The sequence below is a fragment of the Antennarius striatus genome, chromosome 11 (assembly GCF_040054535.1).
Source record: "Antennarius striatus isolate MH-2024 chromosome 11, ASM4005453v1, whole genome shotgun sequence".
Taxonomy (NCBI): domain Eukaryota; kingdom Metazoa; phylum Chordata; class Actinopteri; order Lophiiformes; family Antennariidae; genus Antennarius; species Antennarius striatus.
The window spans coordinates 22373823-22396273 of NC_090786.1; the positions used below are offsets into that span (position 1 = coordinate 22373823).

General features: G+C 42.7%; 1 protein-coding gene across 1 annotated transcript in view; it reads right to left on the reverse strand.

Moving 5' to 3' along the window:
* Positions 1 to 22451, reverse strand: part of arfgef3 (ARFGEF family member 3) — a 57929-nt gene that overhangs the window by 22692 nt on the left and 12786 nt on the right. The window contains exons 15-24 of the mRNA XM_068327487.1: positions 15797 to 16149; positions 14169 to 14335; positions 11439 to 11604; positions 11182 to 11283; positions 9690 to 9905; positions 9413 to 9523; positions 1814 to 1964; positions 1408 to 1722; positions 941 to 1074; positions 343 to 488 (exon numbers count right to left, since the gene is read on the reverse strand). Of these exons, the coding sequence (XP_068183588.1) occupies positions 343 to 488; positions 941 to 1074; positions 1408 to 1722; positions 1814 to 1964; positions 9413 to 9523; positions 9690 to 9905; positions 11182 to 11283; positions 11439 to 11604; positions 14169 to 14335; positions 15797 to 16149 (1861 nt within the window). The remainder of the gene's footprint in view (positions 1 to 342; positions 489 to 940; positions 1075 to 1407; positions 1723 to 1813; positions 1965 to 9412; positions 9524 to 9689; positions 9906 to 11181; positions 11284 to 11438; positions 11605 to 14168; positions 14336 to 15796; positions 16150 to 22451) is intronic.

Genomic DNA, 22451 nt, shown 5'->3' on the forward strand with positions numbered 1-22451 from the left:
CATTTTCTGTTAAAACCAAGCTAAAACCGTGGGTCTGGAGTTTGACTTTAAAAATGTCCACATTCTCTGTTTTGCTCAGGTCCTCCATCAAACTGTTCCACAAACGGGGGCCGCAGTGGTGAAGGAGGTCTCCACGGGGGTGTATATGTCAGAGGCCAATCAGATAAATGATTAGGGCCATTAAGAGCATTTAGGGACATAAAGTTATTTAGAGAGATAAAGGTTCTCTTACGTAGGTTTGTACACACAAAACACATAAAAACCCATAATAATCCAGCTCCACACAGAAGCTTCTAAATGACGACAGTCTGCAGTCTTTTAATATATTCAGGTGTTCTCTACCTCCACCAGGTGGGGGGCCACCACGCTCCAGGCCCTCATCATGTGGAGGAGGGGTCGCTCCCTGTTCCTGACGATCCTCAGCATCGCCTCCCCCAGGCGGAAGAGATGGAGGGCGCTGCGTCGCTCCAGCGTGGAGCGGGCCCCCCCTGCAGACACACAAGGACGAAGGAAATGTTCTCATGAGGAGTTAATTTTAATTCAGGATTTAAGTTTAATTCAAGATTTAAGTTTAATTCAGGATTTAAGTTTAATTCAGGATTTAAGTTTAATTCAGGATTTAAGTTTAATTCAGGATTTAAGTTTAATTCAGGATTTAAGTTTAATTCAGGATTTAAGTTTAATTCAGGATTTAAGTTTAATTCAGGATTTAAGTTTAATTCAGGATTTAAGTTTTACAAGCTGCTGATGAAGATAAAGATTTTTTATATTCATGACCAATCATGTCATCAATCAAAATATATTATATTCAAATTCATACAATGGTGACCTTGCAAACAAGTTAATGTGTGTGTGTGTGTGTGTGTGTGTGTGTGTGTGTGTGTGTGTGTGTGTGTGTGTGTGTGTGTGCGTTGGTGCGTGCGTGTGTGTGTGTGTGTACCTGGCATAGCCAGGGAGTAGTCTCCGGTCTCGGTGACGGAGTCAAACAGCTGACACTGGGACGCTTTCCTGAGCTGCTGCAGGAAACCGACCAGACCAACCAGGTTCAGTTTAGAAGCTGCGTCTTCAAACAGCCTGGAAAACACACACACACACACACACACACACACACACACACACACACACACACACACACACACACACACACACACACGTATGCACACATACATGCAAACACACGTTCAGTGGTCCCTCCGGCTACAGTTTGCCAAGAATTTCCTGAAACTGGCCACAAAATGCAATTTTTTGTATGACCTGACATTCCCCTGAACCCCGACAGTCCTCCTTTATCACATCCTGTTTAATAATATCCTTTATTTCCCTGTTGATAATTAAACACAGAATGTAACTTTCCATTAATGAATCAAAAAGGCTTCCTCAGTGAGGCTGGGGGGGGGGTCGTCCTACCTGTCGGCCTGTGTGGACAATGTGCACACAGCTTTAGCAGCGCTGGTCCCGTTCATCAGGCTGCCGCTCTTCAGGTCCAGACCCCGGCCCCCCCGGTTGCCCTCCCTCAACAGGTCCTGGATGGACACGGGCTGGATCACGGGCCGACTCAGGCCCAGCTCCGACGCCTCCGGGCCGGGCTCGCAGCTCAGCTCCAGCCCCAGCTCCGGGCCCCCGCCCTGCTGGCCCTGCTGGGTGATGGGGGTCAGGGAGGACTGCTGGGAGGAGCCGTCGCTGAAGTGGGTGTGCTCCAAAGAACTGATGTACTCCGTCACCCTGAGGGGAGGAGGCAAAAAACATCGTGTGTGTGTGTGTGTGTGTGTGTGTGTGTGTGTGTGTGTGTGTGTGTGTGTGTGTGTGTGTGTACCTGAACACATGGGGCCAACAGTCGTGGTTGTGACCGCCCATCTCCAGTCCCACATTCAGGATGGCGTCCATACACAACACGTGAGCCGTGTGGAGACGAACACCTGGAGCACGCGTGATCTGCTCCAGACGCTGCTCAACACGCTGCTTCACTGGACACACACACAAACACACAAACACACACACATACATATGACTAACACATGAGAAAAGCATTCAGCAAAACACACGTAGTTCCCCACTCCTGCCACTAGATGTCACCAAAGCTCTGATATAAGTGATGTCTTGTAGATGAGTAACTTTTATTTTATTTATATATATATATATATATATATATATATATATATATATATATATATATATACATACACACACACACACACACACACACACACACACACACACACACACACACACACACACACACACATATATATGTATTTTTTTAAATTTTTTTCGAATCCCAGTGGGGACAAACACTATCCGGTCAATTTACACAAATGCAGAAAGGGGCGTGGTCTGGAATGCAGGAGGGCGTGGTTTCGAACCCCAGACATGGCGGACACTATCCAGTGAGGATCCTTAGGCAAGACCCGTAATGCTATACCAGCTTACCTCAGACATGAGTGAACACAATAATGACAGAGTCATACCGGCTCGGACGTCGCCCGGGTTAACAAGGTCCGCGTCAGATGCTAGGGAACCAGGGCAATCTGATGAGAAATGGGCTACTGGAACAAGACACACATGGACAAGGGCGGAGAATACGGAGTTGTTGGTTGCTACTGCACAGGTAATCCCAGAGAGAGGGGATATATGGGGCGGATGTGGGACCAATGGATGCTTCGAAACCCACAATCAAGGCTAACAAAGAAACAGCTGTTAGCCCAGTGTTCCAACATCCGTAACCGAAAACTGCTGTCACAACTAGAGATCGATGAAATACTACAACAAAGCTACGGCAAGGGGGAGCCAGGACGCCAGGTCAGCGGGGGGATATCACCCCCCCCACAATCCGAGATTGGGTACCAAGCCCCAAGAGACATACACAGTCTCAATACAAGAGCTGCTGACCTGCGAAGGAACATCGTGACCCAAATAGACACCTGGAGCCTCCGACAAATACTTAAGCTAAGTTGTTAGACTTAAAAAAGCTGATTTTACCTCTCTTAGCCAGTGGTGGGACTATGGCAAAACAGAGATAAAACTCCTGTGCCAGCAGTATACTCTGAACATCACATGTGACACCTGCCGGTCTATGAAACACCTGGAGGCTGAGATCGTGGAGTTAGAAACAAGCACTTCCACAGGAAATCAGAGGTGTACTGAAATCCTCAAGTCTAAAAGAATGGCTTTAGCCCACCTGTTGGATACTAAAGTACAGGGTGCACTGGTCCGATCCAGGGTACAAAACATCACTGAGATGGATGCTCCCTCTAGCTTCTTCTTCGGCCTAGAGAAGAAGCATGGACAGACCAACGTGATCCACTCCCTGCTGTCTGACACAGGACAGGAGCTGACAGAGCCTGGACAGATCAGAAGGTGAGCTGTGAGTTTTTATTCATCTTTGTATGACAGTGAACAGGAACAGGAAACCAGCCACTGTTGGAGGAGTTCTGTCAGAGCTACCTCAGGTCTCCACGGAGACAAATTCACAACTCGACCGGCTACTGGAGTTAGAGGAACTCCACACTGCCCTGCAGAACATGCAGGGACGACGATCTCCGGGCATCGATGGTCTGACGGTCTAATTCTATAAAGCCTTCTGGGACATTCTAGCACCTGATATGCTAGAAGTGTTTACCAATAGTCTGGCCTCAGGCTCTTTGCCACTGTCCTGCCGGAGGGCAGTCGTTGCCCTCCTGCCTAAAAAAGGCAATCTGCAGGACACCAAGAACTGGCGCCCTGTGTCACTGCTCTGCACCGATTACAAGATTCTGTCCAAGGCTTTGGCTACCAGGCTGAGGGAAGCTATGGAGCAGGTCATCCACCGGGATCAGACCTACTGTGTGCCCGGCAGGTCCATGGCAGACAATGTCTACCTAATTCAAGATGTTTTGGAGGTTTCCAGATCATTGGGTATAAACGCTGGTCTCATTTCATTAGATCAGGAAAAGGCATTTGACCGTGTTGAGCACAGCTTCCTCTGGACAACTATGGAGAGGTTTGGGTTCAGCACCGAGTTCATTGCCAAGATCAAGGTGTTGTACAGTGACGTTGAGAGTATTCTGAAGTTTAACAGCAGTTTTTGTGCCCCCTTCAGGGTGCATCCGGGCATCCGGCAGGGCTGTGCCCTGTCTGGGATGCTCTATGCACTCTCTCTGGAACCCCTCCTCTGTAGAATCCACAAAAGCATCGACGGTTTGATTTTACCTGGTGTCAGAGAGAGCATTCTTTTATCTGCCTATGCTGATGATGTTGTTGCTCTTATCAACAACCAAAGGGATGTTGATGTTCTGGTGGGTTTGACAAACTCATTCAATGTTTTAACTGCTGCAAAAGTAAACTGGAGCCAAAGTGAAGCCCTTGCTGTTGGTGAGTGGCATGGCAACCTCCCGGTTCTTCCTCAAAACTTGTGTTGGAAGAGTGATGGTCTCAAATATCCCGGTGTGTACCTGGGAAATGAGACAACAACCAGGAAGAACTGGGAGGGCGTCATTGAAAGAATAGAAGGGAAACTTAAAAATTGGAAATGGTTGCTCCCCAGAATGTCGTACAGAGGTCGAGTTTTAGTGTTAAACAACCTGGTGGCCTCACAGCTGTGGCACCGCTTGGCCTGTATGAACCCCCCATCAGGGTTTCTAGCCCAAATCCAGACCAAACTTGTCAACTTTTTCTGGGATAGGCTGCATTGGGTGCCTCAAGGAGTGTTGTTTTTATCAAGAGAGGAGGGGGGACAGGGCCTCATCCACCTGGCTAGTAGAACAGCCACGTTCAGATTACAGTTCATCCAGCGGTTTCTGACCGGACCAGCGGATCTGACGTGGAGAGAGGTGTCCAGCTGCATATTCAGACGTGTGAGAACTTGGACCTGGATGCTGCTCTGTTTTTAATGGACTCTAAGCTTCTAAAGTTAAATGGTTTGCCTCCGTTTTATCGTGGTGCTTTTAAGTCATGGGCCCTATTTAAAAGCAGCTCAGGAAAAAGCTCTGACTCTGTTCTGGTTCCTGAAGGAACCACTAGTGCATGGGGCCTGGCTGGATGTCTGCAATGGAGCCACACCTGGTCTGTCTGCAGCGCTTTGCAGAACCAGGACCAGGACCCTCCAGCAGCTGGTGGACAACGCCGGGCCTGCGTTGGCAGATGCCCAGGCTGTGAGCTCCCTGCTGAACATCCAGTCCACCAGGGGGGCTCAGAGGGTGCTAGGACTGTGGAGGCAAAGACTCTCCGGGAAGGAGAGAAGCCTCCTCCTGGACTATAGTACAGGGACTGTACCGGACAGCAAAGACCCTTTCCCTGAGGTCCACATCAGTCCCCTGTTTGGAGAACTGGAGGGTCCTCTCCTCGGAGATGAACGACAGATCAGCCTGCACACGGCCAACAAAAAAATACTGTACAGACAATGTGTAAAAGTGATCAACAAGAAAAACCTGTGTAACAGAGCACCTACTACCTGGGCCAACAAGATGACGGGAAATGGACCTGACCCACAGTGGAGACTTCTGTACAAACCCCCCCTCAAGAAAAAAACAGCCGACCTCCAGTGGAGGATTTTACATGGTGCCATCGGTTCCAATGCTTTATCTCTGTTTTTAACCCTGCGGTGTCCAGCCAGTGTCCCTTCTGTCCCCTTCAGGAGACAGTCTTTCATGCTTTCAGTGAGTGTGGGAGACTTGCAGTGCTCTTCACTCTTCTAACCAATGTTTTTAATTTGTTCAGTGAAAATTTTAGTATCAGGAAATCCATCTACGGTGCTGGATACAATAGATGGAATCAGAGAAAGTGGCAGCTTTTAGATTTTATTTCTGGGGAGGCAAAACTTGCAATTTCTGTGACCAGGAAGAGGAGAACTGAAAACAATACTGTTCCAGAAGCAGCTACTGTTTTCTGCTGTAACATCAGATGTCGCTTAAAACTAGAATTTGGTTTCTGTAAATTGACAAAAGACCTGAATAACTTTAGGAACATCTGCTGTCACAAAAATGTCCTATGCACTTTGGTTGATGACCACCTCACTTTTGCAAACTTACTGATATAATGCACTGATTTTTATATTGTATTTCCCCTTGTTTATTGGTGTTTAGTGTTTTTGAGTGTTTAGTGTTTTTGAAGTTTCATCTAATGAAAAATTGTAAAATGTTCTAAATGTTCTGAATGTGATTGCAAAAAATCTTCTTCTGAAGCACTTTAGTGCTTCATCTAATGTAATATTGCAAAATGTTTGAATGTGATTAAAGTTATTTTGCAAAAATCAAAAAATCAAGTACCTTCAGAAGACCTGCTAGAAGATGTGAATGCTGCAATAAGAACCATCCCCACAGGGAACATAACTGAGACCAACAAGCTGATCCACAGTACAGCAACGGTAATCCTCGAGATGCTGGGATACAAGATCAACACAGGGCATAACAAACAATACCCTCCATGGAAGAGACGGTTAGAGGCCAAGATAAAGGCGACACGAAGAGAAGTCAGCCAGCTAGCCGAGCTACAGAAGGGGAACATGGTGAATAAAGGGGTACCCAGGAAATACAGCAAGCTCTCCATACCTGAAGCACTCGAAACTGCCAAACAGAGACTAACAGCTCTGGCTACCCGACTGAAGCGATACACCAAGGAGATTGAGGCCAGGAGAATAAACAAGACCTTCTCTACTCAACCAGCAAAGGTGTACTCTCAGTGGCAGGGAAATAGCATCCGGCCAGACCCACCAAGAGCAGAGGTGGAGAAATACTGGAAGGGCATATGGGAAAGAGAAGCATCACACAACACCGATGCCCAGTGGCTAGTGGACCTAAGGACTGACCACAGCTGCCTCCCAGAACAAGAACCAGTAACCATCTCAATGGCAGACATCCAAGAAAGAGTGTCAAAGATGAAGAGTTGGTCAGCACCGGACTGACCATACATGATCCATACGTACTGGCTAAAGAAGCTGACAGCACTCCACGAGCGTCTAGCAGCACAGATGAACCAGCTGCTAAGGGATGGGACGCACCCAGAATGGTTGACTGAAGGCAGGACAGTCCTGATCATGAAAGACCCACAGAAGGAATCTACCCCATCCAACTACTGGCCAATAACCTGTCTCAGTACAACATGGAAGCTCCTGTCAGGCATCATGGCCGCTAAGATGAGTAGGCACATGGATCAATACATGAGTGGGACACAGAAAGGAGTTGGTAGTAACACCAGGGGAGCCAAGCACCAGCTACTGGGGGACAGAGCAGTACACAGAGACTGTAAGAATAGGCAGACCAACTTGTGCACCGCCTGGATTGACTACCAGAAAGCCTACGACTCAATGCCACACACGTGGATACTGGAATGTCTGGAACTGTACAAGATCAACAGGACACTAAGAGCCTTCATCAAGAACTCAATGGGGAAGTGGAAGACAACCCTGGAGACTAACTCCAAGCCAATTGCCCAAGTTAACATCAAATGCGGCATATACCAAGGGGATGCACTATCACCACTGCTGTTCTGCATAGGCCTGAACCCCCTCAGTCACATCATCACAAAGAGTGGCTACGGATACCAATTCCGAAGCGGTACAACAATCAGCCATCTCCTCTACATGGATGACATCAAGCTGTATGCCAGGAATGAGCGAGAAATTGACTCACTGATCCACACCACCAGGATCTACAGCGACGACACAGGGATGTCATTCGGATTAGACAAATGTGGCCGGATGGTATCAAGAAGAGGCAAGATGATCAGAACTGAAGGGGTCAATATACCAGGGGGCAGGATAGAAGACATGAAGGACAACTACAAATACCTTGGAATCCCACAGGCTAATGGCAACCATAAGGAGGCCGCAAGGAAGTCATCCACAGCCAAATACCTCCAGAGAGTAAGGCAAGTCCTGAGAAGTCAGCTGAATGGCAAGAACAAGGTCCGAGCCATCAACATGTATGCACTGCCTGTCATCAGATACCCCGTTGGGATCATAAGCTGGCCAAAGGAGGAGATAGAAGCCACAGATATCAAGACTAGAAAGCTCCTCACCATGCATGGAGGGTTTCACCCCAAGTCCAGCATCCTGAGGCTGTACACTAAGCGGAAAGAGGGAGGCCGAGGACTAGTGAGCATCAGGGCCACTGTCCAGGATGAGACATCAAAAATCCAAGAGTACATCAGGAAGATGGCCCCAACAGATGAACTGCTCAGTGAATGCCTTAGACAGCAGAAACCTGAGGAGGAAGAGGAGGAGACAACATGGAGGGACAAGCCCCTACACGGCATGTACCACCGTTAGATAGAGGAAGTGGCTGATATCAAGAAGACCTACCAATGGCTGAATAAAGCTGGACTGACAGACAGCACAGAGGCACTGATCATGGCAGCACAAGAACAGGCCCTAAGTACAAGGGCAATAGAGGCCAATATCTACCACAGTAGATCTGACCCAAGGTGCAGGCTATGTAAAGAAGCCCCAGAGTCAGTCCAGCATGTGGTAGCAGGGTGTAAGATGCTCGCCAGCTCAGCATACATGGAAAGGCACAACCAAGTAGCTGTGATAGTGTACAGGAACATCTGTACCCGGTATGGACTAGAAGTACCCAAATCCCAATGGGACATACCACCGAAGGTGGTTGAGAACGGCAAGGCTAAGATCCTGTGGGACTTCAGCTTCCAGACCGACAAACAGCTGATGGCTAACAAACCGGACATAGTGGTGATGGACAAAGAGCAGAAGAGAGCAGTGGTGATAGATGTGGCGATTCCAGCTGACGCCAACATCAGGAAGAAGGAACACGAAAAGATTGAGAAATATCAAGGGTTGAAAGAACAGCTGGAACAGATATGGAAGGTCAAGGTTAATGTGGTCCCCGTGGTAGTAGGAGCACTTGGGGCAGTGACCCCCAAACTGGAAGAGTGGCTCCAGCAGATTCCTGGAACAACATCTGAAGCCTCAGTCCAGAAGAGCGCAGTCCTAGGAACAGCTAAGATACTGACAGAACCCTCAGACTCCCAGGCCTCTGGTAGAGGACCCGAGCTTGAGGATGACACACAGATACCACCCCACAAGGGTGAGAGGGACATTTATTTTTTTAGACAGACAGACAGACAGACAGACAGACAGACAGACAGACAGACAGACAGACAGACAGACAGACAGACAGACAGACAGACAGACAGACAGACAGACAGACAGACAGACAGATAGATAGATAGATATAGCTTCCTATTTTGTTTTTTTGTAAATACTTCACACTAATACACACATAAAGCGTTAAAAAACTTAAAAGAGCAACACAACAACTTAATCAGGAGACCTGTGATTATTTTTATGATTTGTGATTGAGGCTAAAAGTAATAGAATATGACATTATCATTTGAAAGTGCTCTTTTAAAATAAAAAATTAAAAACAAAATTACAAGTGAAACCAGCCAGGTGTGTGTGTGAGGTGTGTGCTGATGTCACTACCTTGTGTGATGGCGTCTCCTGTTTCTCCCATCTCTCTCTCCTCCTTCTCCTCCTGCACACAGGAGGCTGCAGCCATCTGAGCTAAAGCGGAGGCGCAGTTAGCAGCCACTCCTGAAACAACGAAGTCAAGAACAAACTCACCAATGTCTTCTTTATTCAGCAGGAAACATGTGGAATGAACAAGAAGTGGTCTCAGCTGGGTGTGAGAATGAGGGGGTGACTGATGGATCTCATTCTGCCCCCGCAGCACACACACATGGGGTCGTGTTCCACCCACCCAGAGTGCTGCTGAGCGCAGCAGCCTTACGCAGACCGTCTAAACTCAAACAGATGGTGTCCCTCTCCCTCTGGCTCTCCTCCTTCACCCCATCGGCCCCCAGGATGAAGGCCAGGCCCTTGGGGCTGCCGGCCATCCGGCCGGTCAGGGGCGTCGACATCACGTCCATCAGGTTCTTCCACACGCCAGTGAGGATGAAGCGAGAGAAGATGACTCCTGAAACACACACACACACACACACACACACACACACACACACACACACACACACACACACACACACACACACACACAGCTGTCAGACATCTGGCTGGAGTGTGTTTGAAATGTTTTACCTCAAACTGATCCGTGGTCCAGAACATCAGCTGTGTAAGTCTCTACTGGTAACAGCTTGTTTCTGTGTCTGTACCTTTAAATGCAAATGAGCTCCATCTATAATTGGTTTTTACCTTTAATTTAAGTCATGGATGTTATTTTTGACCTTATAACCCCGACCCGTCTGCTGCTTGAGAGCTGTGAGCTGCTGGTTTCTTCATTAAACAGGACTGGCAGTAATGGAAATGAGCTCAACATGTTGTTAGACGGTTTATTTTATTATTTAATGGGTGAGAAATTACTAGTGCCCTGATAAGTACGGATAGCTTTCTTCCCTTAATAAAGGAAGTCATCATTTAAAACATATGTGTCAAACTCAAGGCCTGGGGGCCAAATGTGGCCCTCCACATCCATTTTGTGTGGCCCGTGAGAGCATAAAAAGTCAGTGTCTAAAAATATATTGATAAAAAAGTTTACTTTGACCAAAAAACTACATTTCCCACAATGCAGTAATTAATCCCTTTTTAACATGGTTTAAAAGCTGCATTTCTCACATGACAAAAATCTGCACAAAACCAGAAGATATGCTTCCCTGTGACTGATCAGCTGTTATAATTTTAATGCAAGAGTTAATTTATATTTAATATACAATTTATATAAACACAACTGTATTATTATATGTGTATACAGGTTTATGTAGTACAGAAGGAAGTGGGCCCCAGACTGAACAGCAGCAGCAGCTCATCTCCCGTCAGTGGAGGACTGGTGTGAGTGAAACCAGGACCACACTCAATGTCCAGCATTTTTGAATGCAGTAGAGGAAAATATTACAAAGGCTTTATCTCGCAATTTAATCTGTAGTTTCCACCAAATTGCTTTGAAAGGTTATTGATAAAAACAGAAAGATAATTTATGAGCTGATGCATTCTATCATACAATTTAAACACAAAAGGAATGAAGGAATCAGTGCATAAAAACTTATGTCAGCATTGGAATTCAGGTTAGGCTCCATGACGTAAAGGGGTATTTACACCTGGGGGCAGTGGGACACGCAGCAGTCACCCCCTCACCTTTAATGAAACATTAGTGTCCTCTAGTTTTCAGGACAACACAAAAAAGATATTTCATCGTCTTAGTGTCGGACCAAACCCCCCAAATCACCCCCCACACGTCTGACCTGCCATCACTGTGTCACTGCTGGCCTTCTCATTGGTCAGGGTGGACCTGCTGGACGTCCTATTGGACAGCTGGCCTCCAATCACACCCAGACCGTCGATATCTGATGGATGTGGAGCAGCGGGGCGATGAGGACAGAAAGAAACCGAGGGGGGGGGGGCAAACAGTAAGGAAAGCCCAGAAAAACCTCATCAGGTGTTTTCAGGGTGTTTGAAGCTCAGTGAAATGACATCTTAACAGTCTGTTTGTTGTGCCTACCTGTCAGCATGGTGATGAGGGGCGGGGTGAGGTCTTCTGGGGAGCCCCAGTACCCAGCCTCAGCCAGGAGGTTACGGTCCAACACCTGGTGGTAGAGCTCCTCAATCCAGGCCTGAGACAGAACCACCAGGACCCCGCTGCTCTGGACCAGACGCACAAACTCCTTCTGCAGTGAACACACCCCCCCAGGACCCTCTAAGTCCACCAGCACACACACTGATACAGAGGTCATGTGACCTACAGGAAGTAGTGCATCCTGGGATGCACTTCAAGAAAAATGTGTGCATCCCAACATGACGTTTATGCATCACAACAGTACAATATAAAAAGTAACAAACTTAATTTTAATGTTTTTATTAATAACATCATAACTGTTTAAATACAAAGTAAAAAGAGTCAAATTATACACAGCGGTTCCTCTACTTACGAATCTCTACTTACAAAATTTTCTACTAACGAAATTTCTCAGCAGGAAAATATTTCCTCTAGTTACACATTAGGTAGAAATTTCAACTTACATAATGTAAAAATCCAGTATGGGCTGATCCTCGCAGCTCCCACAGGTTCCTGAACTCAACATTCTCATAGCTGCTCTGCCATTGGCTATTACCTAGCATCCTGGCACCCCATTGGCTAAGAGGGACCTCTGTGTGGAGCTAGATAGGTGTCTATGCAGCGTCCTCGTCATTCGGCCCTCGACCCGTGATGTTCTGATAGTTTTACGTAAATATATTAACTTTTAGAGTATTCACTATGGACCCCAAGAAAGTGACGGAGAAAAGAGGAAAAGAAAAGATGAAGAAAAGAGTTTTTTGTCCGTACAAACAAATCAAGAGATGATAGAAAAGCCTGAAAAAGGGATGCGTTTGGTTGATCTCACCAAAGAATATGGCCGTAATGCATCTACAATCACCACGTTATTAAAACAAGAGGAAGTTTAAGGAGTTTAAGGCGTTGCGTGGGTGGTTGGAGAAGTTCAGAAGGAGGACTGGAATTCACTCTGTTGTTCATGGTGGGGCAAGAGGGCATGAACCAAAGAGGGCAAAAAACAATGAGGACAGCAGTTAAAAGGTAAATGACCATCATTTTTATTCTTTACTCTATTCTTTGTTTTTGACATTATACACAACTCTCATTTATTGTGTAATAATCTAATGGTAACATGTATGTTTTACATGTTTTGATGCATTTTTATGCTTTAGAAAACATTTATGTCTGAATTTTGGGGGGCTTAGAACGGATTAGGGTGTTTGCATGGAAAATGTGTCTATACTTACGTAATTTCCTCCAGAACCAATTAATTTGGTAAGTAGAGGTACCACTGTATTATTTTTATCAAAATGTTAAACCTGGTAGTCATTTAAAAAAAAGTTTAAGAAATAAAGAAAGATGTAAAACTTTTCTTTTTCACTTTTACTTTTAATTTTCACTCAAGAGTTTTCTTTGCCTTTAATTCATATTTTCTCCTGTGGACACTGAACCAAGCTGACAGAATCTTCACACGCATTTAGTAATATCTGTAGTAATATGTGTAGTAATATGTGTAGTAATATTTGTAGTAATATGTGTAGTAATATGTGTAGTAATATTTGTAGTAATATGTGTAGTAATATGTGTAGTAATATGTGTAGTAATATGTGTAGTAATATTTGTAGTAATATGTGTAGTAATATGTGTAGTAATATTTGTAGTAATATGTGTAATAATATGTGTAGTAATATTTGTAGTAATATGTGTAGTAATATGTGTAGTAATATTTGTAGTAATATGTGTAGTAATATGTGTAGTAATATTTGTAGTAATATGTTTAGTAATATGTGTAGTAATATTTGTAGTAATATGTGTAGTAATATTTGTAGTAATATGTGTAGTAATATGTGTAGTAATATGTGTAGTAATATTTGTAGTAATATGTGTAGTAATATGTGTAGTAATATTTGTAGTAATATGTGTAGTAATATGTGTAGTAATATTTGTAGTAATATGTTTAGTAATATGTGTAGTAATATTTGTAGTAATATGTGTAGTAATATTTGTAGTAATATGTGTAGTAATATGTGTAGTAATATGTGTAGTAATATTTGTAGTAATATGTGTAGTAATATGTGTAGTAATATGTGTAGTAATATGTGTAGTAATATTTGTAGTAATATGTGTAGTAATATTTGTAGTAATATGTGTAGTAATATGTGTAGTAATATTTGTAGTAATATGTTTAGTAATATGTGTAGTAATATTTGTAGTAATATGTGTAGTAATATTTGTAGTAATATGTGTAGTAATATGTGTAGTAATATGTGTAGTAATATTTGTAGTAATATGTGTAGTAATATGTGTAGTAATATGTGTAGTAATATGTGTAGTAATATCTGTCTCTTTTTCTACATTAACTTTTGATTGTTTTTCATCATCACTTGCTTTTTCTCCAACTTTTGCATTTTTTTCGGAGGCATGGTGATAATCAATGAATCAATCAATGAATCAATCAATGAATCAATCAATGAATCAATCAATGAATCAATCAATGAATCAATCAATCAACCAATCAATCAATAAATCAATCAATCAACCAATCAATCAATCAATCAGTCAATCTTAATTTGATGATTGTGCGTCCCTGTCAAAAATGTGTGTCAAAGAAAGCACTTCTGACATCTGGACTGACCCATAATGTACCCCCTCCATTAACCCCCTCCCAGAGCGCTTTGTGTCTGACCCCGCCCTGCTCACCAGGCTCAGGACGGGGGTCAGCGTCCGCCGCCTGTAGTAGTCGCAGCAGCACAGCTTGAGGTTGAGCAGCAGAGTGTAGTAGGACAGCAGGTAGAGGCCGTCTGCGTTCATCAGAGACTGACAGCTGAGGGCGTCGCCCCCCTCGAAGCCTGGAGAGTGGATCCCACCTGGGGGGGGGGGACGAGCATCTCACTCCATGCATTTAATCAAACCATTATAAACAGCTAGAAACATCTACAGCAGCTCAGAATCACACTCACACAACCAAACACAGACGGATCCACAGGAACAGGAACAACAGAGGACTTGATGAACATGCTAAGCAGCTGTACATACACACAGTGAACACGCATCATTAAACTAACCAATGACTGAACACAGAAAACATCTCATTTTTCACACTTCACAAGTTCTTCAAAGTTTCAGAATCAGAATCCTTCATTTATCCCAAGAGGGAAATTTAAAATTCAGAAATACAGAGCAAAGGAAATAAATAAGGAATAAATAGATAGAATTACATATTAACATACTGTATATACAGATACACACAATAACTGCAGCTTTATCCCTCCCCACGTTAAAATGAGGCATTATACAGAGGCATTTCTATATCTTTCATGGTTTTGTATTATCAGTCAATTGTGATTCTAGTTTTAACCCTTTTTTTTAAAAAAACTTCCACATTACAGTCTAATGAGCCTTCAGCATCATTTTTAATCCTGAGGAATCTTATCATCTTTATCTGACCCAGAAGGAAATCTAAAATCTACCACTTCTTTTCCTGCATTTAAAACCAATAATAACGGCTTCTTTGTCAAAACTGTGACCAACAGACAAAAAGACTCTGAGAACAGAGTCAGCCTGTCCAGGTGGACTTCACCAGTGAAGGGTTCGTAACACAGTGAGATCGGGGGAGAATTTCTCCTCCTTGTCCCTTCAACCATTTGCGTCTTGCAAATTTAAAAAAAACAACTTTCTAGTTCTTATTTTCCCTTGATGACTCGTTTCAGTTCAGCTTCAGTCTCAGAGCCTCGTGTCTCAACGTGTGTCTTTATTTTGTCACTTTTCACTATTGTTTCAGTGTTTTTTTCTTTTAGAAGCTATTTTTCATAATTCTTCCTCCATCATTATATCTTCCTCGTTTTTCTGCCAGTGGAGAGTTGCCAGTTCACCTCCTGAGCACTGCTGAGGTGCCCTTGAGCAAGGCACTGCCCCCTTATACAAGCTGCTCATTGTGCGCACCATGAAGGAGCTCAAACCCACCATAACCAACCAAAAAGTACCAAACATGACTGTAATCAAAATGTATTGTAAACTGAAATGTGATTGGACATGCAAAAAAAACAACAAAAATAAAACAAAGGCATCACACTCTCCACTCACTTCCTACCACTCTCTCCCAGCATGCACTGCAAAAGAAGGACAGAAGAACAGACAGACAGGTGGGGGGGCTACATCCTGTTTATCCTTTAGGTGCATGTGACCGGTCAGGGGGGCCAGGGTGGGATGGACCAGACAAAACATGAAAGTCTGTAGCATGGGGCTCTTCATCAAACCAGAACAACCATCATCACAGTGATACCCCCCCATGAGACCCCCCCCTCCCCATGAGACCCACCCTCACTCACCAGCCTGCAGTCCGGAGCAGAAGTTGGAGGAGAAGTTCTGGAGGGACGCGTCCACCTCCGTGGCGCTGGCCAATCCCAGCAGCCGGGGCAGCAGAGTGGACAGTGATTGGATGAAGAGCCTGGCCCCCTGCTGGTCGGCCTCCTGGTTGCGGAGCAGTTTGAGGGACAGGGCGGCGGTGCGCAGGGAGCGGGGGCCTAGGCAGTCCCGGGGGGTCTGCTGCTCCTCCTCGGCTAACGAGACGTTGTCAGAGCCGATGTCAGAGACGTCAGAGCGGCCGGAGTCCTTCTCAGCCGCCATCGAGTACTGGTCACACGAGTCGAACTCCGTCCGGGAGAAGTCCTGCTCCTCCATACTGATGAAGATCAGAGGAAGAGCAGTGACATCACTCTGATGTTAAAGCACAGCGAAAGAAATGAGACTGTAAGAAATGAGACTGTATGAAATGAGACTGTAGGAAATGAGACTGTAAGAAATGAGACTGTAAGAAATGAAACTGTATGAAATGAGACTGTAGGAAATGAGACTGTAAGAAATGAGACTGTAAGAAATGAGACTGTAGGAAATGAGACTGTAAGAAATGAGACTGTATGAAATGAGACTGTATGAAATGAGACTGTAAGAAATTTGACTGTATGAAATGAGACTGTAAGAAATGAGACTGTATGAAATGAGACTGTAGGAAATGAGACTGTAGGAAATTAGACTATAAGAAATTAGACTGTAAGAAATGAGACTATAAGAAATGAGACTGTATGAAATGAGACTGTAAGAAATGAGACTGTATGAAATGAGACTGTAAGAAATGAGACTATAAGAATGAGACTGTATGAAATGAGACTGTAAGAAATGAGACTATATGAAATGAGACTGTATGAAATGAGACTGTAGGAAATGAGACTGTATGAAATGAGACTGTAAGAAATGAGACTGTATGAAATGAGACTATAAGAAATGAGACTGTAAGAAATGAGACTATAAGAAATGAGACTGTAATAAATGAGACTGTATGAAATGAGACTATAAGAAATGAGACTGTATGAAATGAGACTATAACTCAAACTGCTGTTCTGTTTGTTAACATGTGCTCAGTGTTTTCTTGATCACACTCTGATAAAACTGAGGTTGTTGTGCTCGGCCAAAAAACTGTTAGGGATGTGGTGCCAAGTGATGTAATAACCTTGGATGGCATCACGTTTGAGGCCAGAACCACTGCGAGGAACCTTGGTGTCATCTTTGATCAGGATCTCTCATTTAACACACACATTAAGCAGGTTTCTAGAACGGCCTTTTTCCATCTCAAACATTGCTAAAATCAGACATATTTTAAAACGGAGTGATTCAGAGAAATTAATCCACGCTTTCATCACTTCCAGACTAGATTACTGTAACGCACTTTTTTCAGGCTGCCCCAAAAATTCGCTGAAGACTCTTCAACTAATTCAGAATGCTGCTGCCCGTGTTCTGACCAGGACCAGTACCAGAGACCGGGTTCTGACCAGGACCAGTACCAGAGACCATGTTCTGACCAGGACCAGTACTAGAGACCAGGTTCTGACCATGACCAGTACCAGAGACCAGGTTCTGACCAGGACCAGTACTAGAGACCAGGTTCTGACTAGGACCAGTACCAGAGAGCAGGCCCTGACCAGGACCAGTACCAGAGACCAGGTTCTGACCAGGACCAGTACCAGAGACCATATTTCTCCTGTGTTGCTTCTCTGCACTGGCTTCCTGTGAAAGCTAGGATAGATGTTAAAATACTCCTCCTCACTCCCAAAGCCCTTGGTGGCACCGACCTACCTGAAGGAACTTTAGTTCCTTATAATCCATCTAGAGCATTACGCTCTCAGCATACTGGCCTACTGGTGGTTCCTAGAATTTATAAAAGTAGGACGGGGGCTAGAGCCTTTAGCTATCAAGCCCCTCTATTGTGGAACCACCTCCCTCCCTCAGTTCGGGGGGCAGACACCCTCTCACTATTTAAGACTAGACTTAAAACTTTTCTTTTTCATAAATTTTACAATTAATGGTAACTCAGGTTACTACGTTTATTTTCATATAGACCTACACTGGTGGAGACTCAACATCCAGACTCACTGAGTTCCTCTCTCCTCCCCCTTCTCTCCAACCATCTCTGTTACTCCTCCTCCTCTCTGACCTCACTCTTCAAGTCTCCAATCACACCGTACTAACTAAACTTCTTCCCTGGAGTCTCTGTGCTCTATGTCCTCACAGGTTTTTCTCAGGTTCACCCCTCATCCACCCATCTGCTATGGACCTGCTCTTCCCATCCCACCAGTACCACCCCTAACCTAATTATCAGCTGGGGTCCGGCTTCCCTTCTCCTCCGCGCCACCATACTGTTCCACCCCTCATCCACCCATCCGCTGTGGACCATCTGCTGTGGACCTACACCTCCCATCCACCAGTATCACCCCTCACCTAACCATCGACTGGGGTCCTGCTGCCTCTCTTTCTTGGTGTCATCTTACTGTTCCACCCCTCATCCACCCAGCCGCCGTGGACCTTCCTCTGTGGACCTGCACCTCCGAGCCCACCAGTATCACCCCCATCTCTCCATGTGCTGTGGACCTTATCCTCCAAGCCCACCAGTACCACCCCTCAACTATCCATCAGCTGGGGTCCTGGTTCCTTTCTTCCTCCTTCCTCCATACAGTCATCCACACAGCTGTAATTGTGCCTTGACTTTATCAACCTTAACCATATTGATACTGCCTCTATCTGGCCTGTCTCACTCTCTCTCTGTCTCTCTCTCTGTCTCACTCTCTCTCTGTCTCTCTCTGATGCTGTTCTTATCTTCCTTTGATTTCTTTTCCACCCAACCGGTCGAGGCGGATGGCCGCCCAAAAGAGTCTGAGTCCTGCCCGGAGTTTCTTCCTCAATGAGGGAGTTTTTCCCTCCACTGTCTCTGATGCTCTGGAGGGTTCAGTTGGGTTTCTCTGTCTGTTAAAGCGCTTTGAAATGTCTGCTGCCATGATTAAGAGATATATCAATAAAACTTGATTGATTGATTGATTGATTGATCATCATTGGTATTTGTTAATTACTGTTGTTGGCATTTGTCCATTACCATTGTTGGTATATTGTACATTACAATTGTTGGTATATCGTGCCTTCCTTACATTGTTGTGTGGAATTGAAATTGCAATGTGATAATGTCATTGTTGCCCATGGTGACGCCATCATGATGCAATTATTGTGTGGTTATCCTTGAATCTTCGAAGTAGCAGTGAAGCTCAGTGTGTTGATCTCTGAATCAGGAACTGGGGTGGGATTACATAAGTTTTCTTCTTCCCACTCCCTTTCAGGCAGAATTGTATTGTTGGGTTATGATCTTGCTTATTATTTGCTTATTTAAATATTTTATTTGTTGTTGTTTTTTGTTTTGTTTTTCCTTGCCTTGCCTGAAATAAAAGAATAACTAACTGTAAGAAATGAGACTATGAAATGAGAATATAAGAAATGAGACTGTACGAAATGAGACTGTAAGAAAAGAGACTATAAGAAATGAGACTATAAAAATGAGACTGTAAGAAATGAGACTGTAAGAAAAGACACGATAAGAAATGGCACTATAAAAATGAGACTGTAAGAAATGAGACTGTAAGAAAAGACACAATGAGAAATGAGACTATAAAAATGAGACTGTAAGAAATGAGAATATAAGAAATGAGACTATAAGAAAAGAGACTATAAAAAATGAAACTGTAAGAAATGAGACTTTAAGAAAATAGACTGTACGAAATGAGACTGTAAGAAAAGAGACTGTATGAAATGAGACTATAAGAAATGAGACTGTAAGAAAAGAGACTGTATGAAATGAGACTATAAGAAATGAGACTGTATGAAATGAGACTATAAGAAATGAGACTGTAAGAAAAGAGACTATAAGAAACGAGACTGTAAGAAATGAGACTGTAAGAAATGAGACTATAAGAAATGAGACTGGAAGAAACAAGACTGTAAGAAAAGAGACTATAAGAAATGAGACTATAAAAAATGAGACTATAAGAATTGAGACTGTAAGAAATGAGACTGTAATAAATGAGACTGTAAGAAGAGAGACTATAAGAAATGAGACTATAAGGAATGAGGCTGTAAGAAATGAGAATATAAGAAATGAGACTGTAAGAAAAGAGACTGTAAGAAATGAGACTATAAGAAATGAGACTGTACGTAATGAGACTGTACGAAATGAGACTGTAAGAAAAGAGACTATAAGAAATGAGACTATAAGAAATGAGACTGTAAAAAATGAGACTATAAGAAATGAGACTGTAAGAAACGAGACTGTAAGAAAAGAGACTATAAGAAATGAAACTGTAAGAAATTAGACTGTAAGAAATGAGACTATAAGAAAATGAGACTGTAAGAAACGAGACTGTAAGAAAAGAGACTATAAGAAATGAGACTATAAAAAATGAGACTTTAAGAATTGAGACTGTATGAAATGAGACTGTAAGAAATGAGACTATAAGAAATGAGACTGTAAGAAACGAGACTGTAAGAAAAGAGACTATAAGAAATGAGACTATAAAAAATGAGACTGTAAGAATTGAGACTGTATGAAATGAGACTGTAAGAAAAGAGACTATAAGAAATGAGACTATAAGAAATGAGACTGTAAGAAATGAGACTGTAAGAAAAGAGACTATAAGAAATTAGACTATAAAAAAATGAGACTATAAGAATTGAGACTGTAAGAAATGAGACTGTAATAAATGAGACTGTAAGAAGAGAGACTATAAGAAATGAGACTATAAGGAATGAGGCTGTAAGAAATGAGAATATAAGAAATGAGACTGTAAGAAAAGAGACTGTAAGAAATGAGACTATAAGAAATGAGACTGTACGTAATGAGACTATAAGAAATGAGACTGTAAGAAACGAGACTGTAAGAAAAGAGACTATAAGAAATGAGACTGTAAGAAATGAGACTGTAAGAAATGAGACTATAAGAAAATGAGACTATAAGAAATGAGACTGTAAGAAATGAGACTATAAGAAATGAGACTGTAAGAAACGAGACTGTAAGAAAAGAGACTGTAAGAAGAGAGACTATAAGAAATGAGACTATAAGAAAATGAGACTGTAAGAAATGAGACTGTAAGAAAAGAGACTATAAGAAATGAGACTATAAAAAATGAGACTTTAAGAATTGAGACTGTATGAAATGAGACTATAAGAAATGAGACTGTAAGAAATGAGACTGTAAGAAATGAGACTATAAGAAAATGAGACTGTAAGAAATGAGACTGTAAGAAATGAGACTATAAGAAAATGAGACTGTAAGAAATGAGACTGTAAGAAAAGAGACTATAAGAAATGAGACTGTAAGAAATGAGACTGTATGAAATGAGACTATAAGAAATGAGACTGTAAGAAACGAGACTGTAAGAAAAGAGACTATAAGAAATGAGACTATAAAAAATGAGACTGTAATAATTGAGACTGTATAAGATGAGACTATAAGAAATTAGACTGTATGAAATGAGACTGTAAGAAAAGAGACTATAAGAAATGAGACTGTAAGAAATGAGACTGTATGAAATGAGACTGTATGAAATGAGACTGTAAGAAAAGAGACTATAAGAAATGAGACTGTAATAAATGAGACTGTATGAAATGAGACTGTATGAAATGAGACTGTAAGAAAAGAGACTATAAGAAATGAGACTATAACTCAAACTGCTGTTCTGTTTGTTAACATGTGCTCAGTGTTTTCTTGATCATCATTGGTATTTGTTAATTACTGTTGTTGGCATTTGTCCATTACCATTGTTGGTATATTGTACATTACCATTGTTGGTTTATCGTGCCTTCCTTACATTGTTGTGTGGAATTGAAATTGCAATGTAATAATTTCTCTATAAAAAATGAGACTAAGAAAAGTCACTGTAAAAATGAAAATATAAGAAATGAGACTGTGAGAAATGAAACTATAAAAAGTGATGAGACTATAAAAAAATGAGACTGTAAGAAATGAAACTATAAGAAGTGAGACTATAAGGAATGAGACTGTAAGAAATGAGATTGTACAAAATGAGATTTCCAGCTCTCCAGCAGCTGAGGTAGTGAATCTATTGTAAGGTTTACAATTTAACAGGAGTTGTAAACCATCAGGATTTTCCTTTCCTGCTACACTGTTTTGTTTGGACAATTCACCAGTTGACGCTAATGTCATTAAAATACATACAAACCATAAAAGGCTACGCAGAAATTGTTATAAGACTGCATTTATCTCAGACGTACCTGCAGAGTTCATGTTACCTCCAAAAACTAGTGTATCCTGGGATACGCTTCAAGAAAAATGTGTGCATCCCAACACGACGTTTATGCGTCCCAAAAGTAATAACAGAATATACGGTAGATTGAGTTTAGCCAATAGAATATTAAAACTAAACAAACTGTTAATTGAAATGATTTTATTAATAACGATGTCATAACTGTTTAAGTATGAAGGAAAAAAAGAGTAAAATTATATATTAGTTTTATCAAAATGTTAAAATAAATAGTTCTAGAAATAAAGGAAGATATAATACATTTGTTTTCACTTTTGCTTTTCACTCAATAGTTTTCTTTGTCTTTAATTCATTTATTCTCCTGTGGACACTGAACCAAGCTGACAACCTT